General features: G+C 40.6%; 1 protein-coding gene across 2 annotated transcripts in view; it reads left to right on the top strand.

Annotated features, from left to right (window-relative positions):
* Positions 1–6,620: 6,620 nt before the first annotated feature.
* The window catches only part of Galnt8 (polypeptide N-acetylgalactosaminyltransferase 8), a 69,058-nt gene continuing 63,931 nt past the window's right edge, over positions 6,621–11,747 (top strand). For both annotated transcript variants that reach the window (XM_048787665.1, XM_015500630.2), the window contains exon 1: positions 6,621–7,361. In XM_048787665.1, the coding sequence (XP_048643622.1) occupies positions 7,151–7,361 (211 nt within the window). In that variant the 5' untranslated portion in view covers positions 6,621–7,150. The remainder of the gene's footprint in view (positions 7,362–11,747) is intronic.

The following is an 11,747-nucleotide window of genomic DNA, read 5'->3' as shown; positions in this document are numbered from 1 at the left end:
TTGTTAAGTTGCTTAGGGCCTTGCTATGTTGTTGAGATTGGTCTTGGACTTGAAAACCTCCTGCCTCAGCCTCCTAAGTTGCTGGGATTACTATTGTGTACCACAGTGCCTGGAAATATTATCATTCTTTTTAAGAGTATTGAGTTTTGTTCTGGCTGCCAATCACTGGGTACTCCTTTTGATGCTGTTGAGACTTGCTTGTAGGTTTTGTTAGAGTAGGATAGAGTTTTCTTTATGCTAGGGCATAGGCCTTACTCCCAAGCAGTGGTCTTTTCCAGTGTCTTGGCAGAATACACAGGGTGTCCAGTAAGATCTTCCCATTATGATCTCTAGCATCTCTTTCACGTGCTCAGCCCTGTGCAGTGGCTCGAGGCCAGACATGGTATAGCTCCTCCCTAGACCTATTCAGTATATCACTTGTTCAGGCATCCAGAGGGAATCCTCAGACAGACTTCTGGGTCCCTTCCTTCTATGCAGTTTCTTCAACTTTTTATCTTCCACTGCACATTATGAGTGTTTTGGCAACTCCCAAACTGCTCTCTGACCCCTCAGTCAGTGGGACTGTCATACTTTGGTTGAGGTTCCCTATTATATGCCACGGTTATGAAACTGTCCCCAGACTGAGAAATGGGGCCAATACAGAGTTCCCCTCATGCTTCCCATCTCTCAGGGATCACAGGTTTTTGTTTCCCATTTCCTGAAGTCAGTTCTCTTGTATATTTTATTCACTTTTATGGTTTTTTGGCAGGTGAGCAAATCCAGTCTCAGTTGCTCCATTATGGTTGGAAGTAGAAGTCTATTCAGATAGTTAAATAACACAGTGGTGCTTCTTCATATGCCATCATTCTTCAGTCAATGCAATACAACACAGGGCTGGCCTTCTTGCCAATCTATCCAACTACCCTCGCTTGCCTGAAGTCCAAGAGTGTCTTTTTCTAAGTGCATCATCCAATTTTTGTACAAACTGATCATTTCACCTTAAATTATTTAGAGTACTAGTGGAATGCCTAAATGAAATGGAAACTAAGCTGTTTGCTGGCAGGTGGCAGCTGGTAGGTAAGGCAGTGCTTCAAATCATCATCCATCAGATAACATTCAGAGAATTAAGTTCAAATGCTCATGAAAGTGAATTACATGACTGTATAAAGTTGCATATCCTGGAGTGTAGTTCTGATGGTAGTGGCCAAGTTGCTTGTCACACAAAACCCACAACCAGAGGTGGGGAACAATAACAAAAGCAAACAACATAGCAGATAAAGAATGAGATGAAAAACCATGTTTTGGTTCTGGTTCAATTCTCCTCATCTTCTGTGGCCTTGTTCTGCAATCCATATTGGTGTCTTTTCCAAGGCCAATCCCTTTCTCTTATAGGCACTCAGGTCTGATGAGTTAATTGCAAAGAATTCTGTTACTCCGTCACGTCTCAAAGTTAAATATTTATCAACCATGTTGACTACACCATCAGCTCTTGTACAAATGCACTATGTATAAATACTCTATGTATAAATGCACTAGATTCGAGGATGCTCTCCAATTCTGCAGTATTATTCTTCCTACTCTTTTTGTGATGATGGGAGAGATTTGTCTAAACCTCTTGGTTATTGGGGAAAAAAAGACCATCTTTTTTTATTCTATTCACTTACAAGTGATTTTATTTTTTTTATTCTTTTCCAGAGCACAGTTTTGTTTTTGTTTGTTTGTTTTTAATGATGCTGAGTATTAAACCGAGGGCCTTGTGCATGCAAGGCAACCACGCTACCAACTGAGCTATGTCCCCAGCCCATAAAGACCATCTTTAAGCTGAATTACATCTGCAAGTTTTCTTAACCATCAGTCTTACTTACATATGTTTTTTTTTCCTGGATCATACCATCTCGTGCCTTTCCCTCTGGCTGAGAAGATAGGATGGAAACACTTGCCAAATTTGTGGCAAGGGAGAAAAAAAATTATTAAGGGTTGAATCACCAGTTTTTTCCCTGCTAGAATTTAGCACACGGTAAACATAAATATTTCTATATTTGTTGAATATTCCATTGTTATGTTTAGTTCCCATACATTTCTATTTTTAAAAACACTATTCATTTTCTCTGAGAGATTTTTTTGGCCATTGATCTCTCTTCTCAGAGCTTGAGACTCAAATTTCTGTTCGTTTACTAGACTTAACCTGTTGTTACAAAACTTTCAATGAGTCACACCTATGTGACCTCCTGGTCTAGCCCCAAATCTGCTCTTCCCTTTTGTTCTCTCCCTCCATTTTGGGGCGTCACCAACACTCAATTTGCTCAGGTAAATAATTCAGGGTCCCAGGTGTTCTGGGTATTCTGTGGACCTGGGTATCCCACAGAACATAGTAGTGTGGGCCGTGAGGCTGCAGAGTTGGTGGAAAGACCATCTAGGTGGTGTTATGGGAGAGGGAAACTGTAATATGCCACCTGGAGCCTGACTGGACTATTTCTGAGACCCTTTGGGGACTTTTAGAAATACTTAAGAAGATTTTACAGAGGCCTGGGATCCTGTAACAGCAGATTTGGTAAGGTTAAATAAATTTAGGCTATTATTGGCACTGTGGCACTATTTAGAACTCCTCTAAGATTCTGTGTAGGAAACTCAGGTGTCCTAAATAATTTTCTAGCCGTTTTTTTCCCACTTAGAATTTTTTACAAGTAGTTCTGCATGTCAAAGTATGACTCTCAAGACATTTTGAAAACAAACTCCACAGCAATGATTAAGTCTTATTTTATTAAGTATGCCATGGGCTTCACAAGGGTATCTCATGTCTCATAACGATTCTGTAAAGGGGAGTGTTACATAGTCCTTTTGCAGATAAGAAAAAATTAGGTTCAGAGAGGTGAACTAACTTGCCTGATCTTCCCTAGCTAGTGAGTAGTGCAATCACTATCTCACTCTGAATTCCATACTTTCTCCAGTAGTCTCATTTCAGTGCCCATAGTATTCTAATATTCTATGGAGTGGAGGTACCATAGTTTATTGGCTTTTATGCACCATAAATTATTTAATAGTCCTTCTGTAGTTGGGACATTTAGGTCAGATGAATAATAATAATAATAATAATAATAATAATAATAATAATCTGCTATTATATATAACAATGAGGTGAATAGTGGTCCACATTGGTGCCCACTACAGGGTGGTAAGCACACAGATTTATGTAGAAAGGTCCAGCTCCCCTGTGGATTTGTGAGCTCCCTGGGGGTGGAGATGTAAGGCGATTGGCAGGAGGCTTTAGTTAAAATGGAGATGTCCAGCTCCCATAAGAGACCTTTAGAGTTAGACTATTTGAGCTTAAAACCTGGAAATTGCATTTTTGCCAAGCTACCCAGGTGATTTTTATAAACTGGACATTGGAGGAATAGGACTCTAGGCTTCTGAGCAGTGATGACATAAATTCAATAGCAGTTACCTAGTATTCCCAGAAGGACATTCATAAGTACCCTTTCCTGAAGAGTCTCACCACCTTCTTTGTGGAGAAGGACAGGTGCAAGGAAAATAGAGAAAGGAACTCCTACTGGTCTTTCTAGCTGGGTGAATTTCTGTCCTATTCCAGATAGCATTAAAGGGACATAGATTCTGGTATAATTTTAATCATATTTTTTATTTATTTTTAATAGATAATTGGTGTAGCATGATACAAAATTTAAAAAGTACAAAAAGTTATACAATAAAAAGCAAGTCTTTTCCCCATGTCTATACCTTAGTTCTCCAGTTTTTGCCACCTCCAGAGGTAACCACTATTTTTTTTCTGAATTTTAAATAAAGTGGTTTAATTTCTGAAAGTGATATACATAAGCTGTCAGTTTGGGAAGGGCTGGGACCAGGGTTAAAAAAAAAAAAAACTTCTAAATTTGAGATAGATTCACAAAAATTTGAAAAAAAATAGTACAAAACAGTTCTATGGAACTTTCATCTAGTTTTTTTCAATGAATATATATGTTTTATAGTAATAATGCACAGTAAAACAAGAAAATTGACATTGGTATTTTGCATATATATTTCCAGACTGCTTTATAATATATAGATTCTTGCAAGCAACTCTACAATCAAGATACTTCATAACAATTCCATCAGCACTCCACATGCATAACTTATCACGGAATACTAGGGACATAATTTTATCAGTTCAAGTCACATGTAGAAACCTTATTTTAAATTCCGTTACCCATTCCCATATATAATACAATTGTATTAATATCTCTTCTATGTATTTTGAGAATGACATCAGTCAACATTGTGATTTTTTGTCCCATCTACCAAATATAATTTAGAAAACCCAAGAGGAGAAAGGAAGGCCTTTCTATTCATATTTTTACTGTCTTTATTGGTCATCCTTTCCTCCTGATGTTCTAAGTTTCCTTCTTTTTATCATTTCTTCATTTAGAAAAGTTCTGTATTCATTCCTTTATAGTAGGTCCACTGGCTTCAAATCCTCTGAGATTTTTTTTTCTCTGAGAATGTCTTCTCTTCATCCCTAAAGGATATTTTTGTTGGACATGGGAGTCTGGGTTGATGGTAGATTTCTTCAGTGCTTGAAAAATGTTCTTTTCTTCTTTTGAGTCTTTGTGACCTCTGATGAGAACTCCTTTGTGGAAACTGTCATATGTCTCTTGCTACTTTCAGAGATTTTTCTTTTAGTTTCCAGAAGATTGATTGTGATGCTTTTGGGCTTGGATTTCTTTCAGATGATCTATTTGGGGTTTATTTAGCTGCTTCACTGTGTAAGTTCATGTCTTCTGCTAACTTTGGGAAATTTTCAGCCTTTATTGCTTAAAATTCCTATTTAGTTTTACATTTTCCCCTTTTCCTTCTTATGCTCCAATACAATGAAAGTAACAAGGATGTTAAATCTTTTGTTATTGTCTAAGGGATCTCTGAGGCTCTGTTGTTATTTTTTTTCAGTTGTATTTTCTCTCCATTGTTCAGATTGGGTGATTTCTATTGCTTTACCTTCAAATTCACTGATTCTTTTCTCTGTCCTCTTTAACCTGCTGTTGAAGGTTGAAGCTCATCCAGTGACTTAAAAAACTTTGTTTATTGTATTGGATATATTAGGCCAAAAGAAAAAGGATGCCTGTGGAATTGGTATCTGTGTTCTGCCCTGGGTCCCAAGATCTCTAGCCAGCCTGCTTTCTTCTTTCCACCTTCCAGAGTCTTCCTGTTTTTTTCTTAATAGATAATATCTAGAATTTTTAGTTGCCTTTAGTGGAAATGTCTAAACACCAATGCATCCTCTCCACATCCTCCCAGGAATGGAAGAGATCATGCATTTATATTGGTTTAGACTCAAATCTGCAGGTGGGAGCCAGGGAAAGATTATTAATGAAAACAAAGTAATTGATTGCTTTTAATTTTTCTTTAAAAATTTTTAAATTTAAAAGAAATTTTTAAAAATTTTTCCTAAATCCATACTTCTTAACTTCACATGCCTGCTTCAATTATGTCTGTAGATGCTGAGTTTGGGGTCCTAGTAAGTAGATCCAGGAGCTAGGACAGGGTGGCAGATGTGATTATGAAGGGGCCAGACCCAACACTGAGAACTTTAAACTTCTGGCTTTAGGGAAAAAAAAGTTGGTTAATACACAATGATTATAATTAGATGATTTTTGTCCAAAACATACAGGAGGTGTGGGGTAGAATAGTAAAGAAGTTACTAGAATGTGCACCCTACTGAGGCAGGGTAGAATTCCAGAGTGCAGAGCTGGGTAGAGGACAAACAGAGGATAGAGACTCGTGAAGTGGGGTCTTCCCTGAGGCTCACCCCTAAGGGCTGCCTCCAGCTCACCTCTACCTGCTGCCAGGCAGGAGGCTCCAGCAACCAGCAGGGAAGTGTCTCTAGTTAGTTGAAGGTGTATTTGCTGCCTGTCTACTATGTTCACAAGCCTGTAGAAAAACCCCTGAGATTTTTTGCTCTCAACTGCAAATTGGTGTAGCCAATATGGAAAGCGTTATGGAGATTCCTTGGAAATCTGGGAATGGAACCACCAATTGACCCAGCTATCCCTCTCCTTGGTCTATACCCAAAGGACTTAAAAATCAGCATACTACAGGGACACAGCTACATCAATGTTTATAGCAGCACAATTCACAATAGCTAAACTGTGGAGCCAACCTAGATGCCCTTCAGTGGATGAATGGATAAAAAAAAAAACATGGCATATATACACAATGGGATATTACTCAGCAGTAAAAGACAATAAAATCATAGCATTTGCAGATAAATGGATGGCATTGGAGAAGATAATGCTAAGTGAAGTTAGCCAATCCCCCCCCCCCCAAAAAAAAACCAAACAAATGCCAAATGTTTTCTCTGATATAAGGAGGCTGATTCATAGTGGGGTAGGGAAGAGGAACATGGGAGGAATAGAGGAACTCTAGATAGGACAGAGGCATGGGAGGGAAAGGGAGGAAGCAGGGGGTTAGCAAGGATGGTGGAATGTGATAGACATCATTATCCAAAGTACATGTATGAAGACACGAATTGGTGTCAACATACTTTATATACAACCAGAGATATGAAAAATTGTGCTGTATATGTGTAATAATAATTGTAATGCATTCTGCTGTCATTTATTTAAAAAAAATAAAAATTTTATCCCACAATAAATTCTACATCTTGAAAAATAAAATAAAAATATGAATGCAAAGAGAAAAAAAAACCAACAACAGTATACAGTCCAACTTTCCACTTTGCAGATTCCTTTTGCATCCTATTTATCCCCTTTGATACCCACAGGACCAGACCTTAAAGATTCCAGCAAAGAACTTCCCAGGTCACTTTGCTAAGGAGAGAGAACATTAAAACCAAACACAGACAGATAAAGATTAGCCTCTCACCCCAGCAGCCTGAGCTTGTGCCAGGAAAGTGCAATCACCTCACTTCTGAAGCAGATAAAGGTGTGCCTAGGTCACCTACCAGTCACTGGGCAACTGCCGTGACACACTCCTCACACCTGACACTGCTCAGGGGAAAGCCAGGCAGCTTGTGACAATTTTCCCAGTCAGAGAAAATCTGGCTCAGCAGGCAGGTTGCCATTCGTGCAGTCACCAGAGACAAAGCTTGGCGCATTAGGATCCTTAGCTCCACTGGGCAGTGACTGCTCAGCCCTGCAGGGAGTGGAAGAGCCACAGGCACAAGATGATCCTCAGGAGAAACTTCCCCAAAGGCTTCTGCATTGGGCTGATTCTGGTCATTGCTGTCAACATCTTTCTGGTATTTTATACCAAGGAGACTTTACATAACTTGATTCTGGGGCGTCTACACAAGGAGTTTCATTTGCCCCCACCAGAGTGGGACGGAGCCATGATCAAGAGACTCTCTCGCTTGGAAATGGATCTGCAGCATCTGAGTAAGTTTAGCATGCTAATTTGGAGGGGATGTGTGTGTGAGTGTGTGTGTGTGTGTGTGTGTGTGTGGTGCATGCAAGTATGTGTGGGTGTGAGCATGCATGTGAGTGTATACTTAGGGACACTTAGTAAAAAATAGGGTGTGGAGGAAAATGGGTGAGAAGCCACATTCTCATCTCTCATTTGCCCTTTCAGGCATCAGAGTCTGATGGGATGCATTGAGAAATAGGTGGTAGGAGTGGGAGTTTAGAGAAGATGATTTGAGGGAGGAGAGCAGAGTGTGTATGGAAGTGGGGTGTGTGTATATATTTGTGCATATGCATGATCACATCTGCATACATGCAGGCAGGGAGACTGAAGCTCAGAATAAGGACCCCAAGAGACTCAGAAATCTAGGAATCTAGGCTCAGGAATCAGCCCTATCTTTAGGCCTATGTGTGACAGGGTTGTTAATGAGAGGTGGCTGTGTCTAGGGTAAAGGGTGCTTCCAATTTCCTGGGAGCTCCTATCATGAATGCATGGAGGCATTGTTAGAGGGCCGAAGGCCAAATCTTGATATGGCTGCTATGGCGGTGTGACTTTGAGTAAGTGCTTATCTCTCTCAGCCTCAGACTTTGAATCTGTAAATGGAGACAATGATAATGAAAATGATAATGATAGAGAGCTGCCTGACTTCACAGGGTTGGGAACATGCAGAAAGTGATATATGTCCAGTTTTAACCTCTTCATTTAACGTTCTGGGTAGGATTCCAACACATCCTGGGCTTGGTTTGTAAGACTGGCTAACTCCTTTGAATTATATGTACCTGTGCATCTGACTTCAGTAAGAGAAGTGACAATTTTCCCTGCTCCCCAGGTAACAGAGATCAAGGGCTTGAACCCTTAAGGGAGGCGTTGAATGTGTGAGCAGGGATGCACTTGGTGTTGGAGCTGGTCAAGGTCTTTTTAAATGGGAAATGAATATTACCAAGGCTCAGGCACAGGGACGGAAGGAGGAAAGACAGGAAGAAAAAAAGAAAGGGAGGGAATAAATCAGGGAAAGTCAGAGAGAGGGAAGTGGGACAAGACAGGAGAAAAGTGATGAGGATGAAAGAGAAGGAAAAAAGAAGTGGGAATTAGGGAGAGAGGTTGAGAACTTGTGGAGACAAGAGGAAAGAAGGGAAAGTGAGAAGAGGTGGGGGAGAGGATAAAAGAAGGTGGGGCACGAAACACCCACAGCACCCTCCACACCCTGTTTACACTAAGTACATTTTGCTGTGATGCAATTTTCTGGAAAGCAGGTCCCGTGGGGGGTCATTCCATGGATGTAGCTGTGCATTCCCCATTCATTTCTATTCACACATGGAAATTACCTCAATGAATAAGTGAACAAGTGAGTGTAAGCAGGAGAGAGAAAAGTACAGGTGGACAGGGATGAAGGGAAGTGTGAGACGGGCTAGAGTGTGGGTGAAACAGAGGGAAGACTGTTGGCTCGGAAGCCCTGGCTTCCCCAGTTGGGTGGAACACTGCACGTGCCAATCTATGCAGCAGGCTTCACTAGGAGCTTGTAGACCCAGGCTGGTGACCCCGGAGCCACTGCCACTCCTTGTAGGAGAACCTAGACCACACCAGGACTCTCCCATGTGACCCTTAGTTCCTTCTACTGCAGTCGCCCCCTTCCCCTGAACCTTAGCATGGCAGGAGTCTTTACTCAGCAGAGATATGACATGCCCTGAGGAGCCATCCAGAGCCACCAACTTACTTTCTTTTATTTGTTTGCAATGACCACTTCTATCTTTCTATCTCATCTTGTTGATGCCATGATTTTTTTCAGTCTAAAGTGACCGTAGTGTCAGAGACCCTTCCCAGCAGAGCTGAACCTTCCAGTGTCTTCTGGGACCTGTTTCCAGATCACAAATGCTCTTCTGTCCCACAGTTCATCCTTTAATGGAAAATCTTTAAGAAGTGAGGCCCAGTTGGAAGCTTCCAGTCATGTGGGGCTGTGCCCTCAAGTGAGGTACTGAGACCCTGACCCCTCCCCACTCCCTCTCTCTGTTCACTTACCAGCTGCCATGATCTGAGTAGCTCCCTCCACTGTACCCTCCCCTGTCTCACCATAGGCCCCAAAGCAACAGGCCAAGTAACCATGGACTGAAACCTCCAAAACTGTGAGCTAAAATGAAACTTTTCTCTTTATAAACTAATTATCTAATAATCTCTATCAATTAATTCTTTTCTCTTTATAAACTAATTATTTGTCACAGGAATGGCAAGTTAACACATGCTCCAGATTTTAAATTTACAGCTCTTGCCTAACATCCTGGTTGCTCACTGCCTTCAGGGCTCTGGAAAGATTGAAGAAAACCATAAGTCAATAGGAACATTTAGGTAAATCTTCAATTAGGTAAGTCATCAAGAGTAAAAGCAAACACATGATGATACTCATATCCCTGTTGGCAGAGGGACAAGTGACTCTAAACCAGTTTGTTGGACCCTTTCTTGGGGCTCTTAAAAGCCACACCAGAGCAATATCATTGGGTGTGTCTCCTTTGTGCCGTAAACATTTTCATGTCAATCATGGGAATGGTCTAGTGGCACTATATTCATCTTGCCGGAATGTCTGCAATTTTCAAATTGACTCTAGACTTTCAGTTCCCACTGACAGTAGTGAATGAAAGAAAAAAAAAAATCAGGTGTCACCCCAAAGAGGAAAGAAGGGGAGTTTTGTTTGAGGCAAGGAGAACTCAGTACCACCCTGTGACCCCTATGTGCTTAACACAGAAATGTATGAATAATAATACTACTCAATTGGAACACTTGAAATATTATGCTTTTATTTCCCACCTGAGAAAATATTCATAGTATTTCCACAGCTCTTCTTTGGCAGACCTTGCCATTTAGATGTCTTCCCAAGTTTGCTTCAACCATTCTCTTTTTGCCTTGGGCACTTTAATTGATTCTTCTCCTTTTCCTTTCTCCAGGGCCAAACTTCTGTCATCTTCTTAACATTTTCTTCCCAGTTTTGGACTTCCCTGTTTTCCCTTGGAAGGGCTATAGATGGATCTGAAATACAGCCCAAATCCTGTCACTAAGCCTTGTTCTGTGGCATGGGATTGCGTTTACCCAGAAAAATTTCACACAGTGGAACCATCCTGGTGACACTGGGTAGCAATTATTCAGGAAAAGAGAACATTCTCTTCTAATATTCAGAAAGATGCTGGATGGGCTGAAGTTAATCCCTCAGTCTGGTTGAAATTTAATGGGGGGTTTAGGGAAGGATTAGTGGGAGCTAAGTGGTCCTATAGCCAAGACCTTTGGTTACTTGATGTTTAATGCCCAGGAGTGTCACAATCACTAAGCATTGGACTCATTACTTTTGCACTCTTTTTCTGCTGCATTTGTAGATTGAGCTCAAGGTACATATATGTTCAGACTCTCCAGCACAAATCTTATAGGGTTGTTATAAAGGTGAGATAAATGATGGATGGGAAAGAGCTTTGAAGTTTGTAGGCCATTTTCCAAACACAAAGCATCATTTTTACTATTGGTACTATAGATCCTGAAGGACCTCTTCTGTATGAGAAGTCCTCTGCCTGGGTCTGTCACTCTGTTCTTTTGAATTAAGTCTGTGTTCCTCAAATGAATATGAACATTAGCGCTATCTGGAGTAAGCATCTTCAGGGAAGTCCTGGGATTCTGTATTTTTTAACAAGCTGTTGAAGTCTTTCCTGTGGCATTTGGACATTTCCTGGACATTGGACATTTCCTGCCTAAAAGTTCTTGGTGAATCAAATGAGAAGGGAAAGGGGAGGTGGACGATGGTGGTGCTGGTTAGAGTAGATTTGCCTTTGTCAGCTACTAGAAGTGCAGTATAATGTGACTCCACATTTCACTGTACAGAGGAATTACTTCTTGATTTTGTTAAAATGCAAACTCTGGTAACTTCCCCTGGCCCCAAGATTCTGATTTAGTAGATTTGAACACAGGCTTGGATATCTACTTTTTTTTAAAATTTTTATTGTTGGTTGTTTAAAACATTACATAGTTCTTGATATATCATATTTCACACTTTGATGATATCTACTTTTAAAAATAATCACAGTTGATGATTCTGATGTAAATGTTTCTTAGGCTTAATTCTGATAATACATTATTTGATTATCTATTTATTTCTCAGGTCAATGGCAGCAATTCGAGTAGCCTTAAATGGACAGACAAGTTTTGTTGAAGCTGCAGAGAGAGATGGACCTAGCATGTGCTTTGCCAGGACAGCCTTGCACGGCTCTGACAAGTTCACTTGACCCATCACATTCTCTGGGACAAGAGCCATAAATTAAAAATCTGCAGAGTGTGTTAGTTTGCCATTCCTGTGAGAGAAGAAGAGAGAGAGAGACGGGGGTGGGGTGGGG

The sequence above is a fragment of the Marmota marmota genome, unplaced genomic scaffold, assembly GCF_001458135.2.
Source record: "Marmota marmota marmota unplaced genomic scaffold, marMar, whole genome shotgun sequence".
Taxonomy (NCBI): Eukaryota; Metazoa; Chordata; class Mammalia; order Rodentia; family Sciuridae; genus Marmota; species Marmota marmota.
This window is presented reverse-complemented; position numbering and strand designations above follow the sequence as displayed.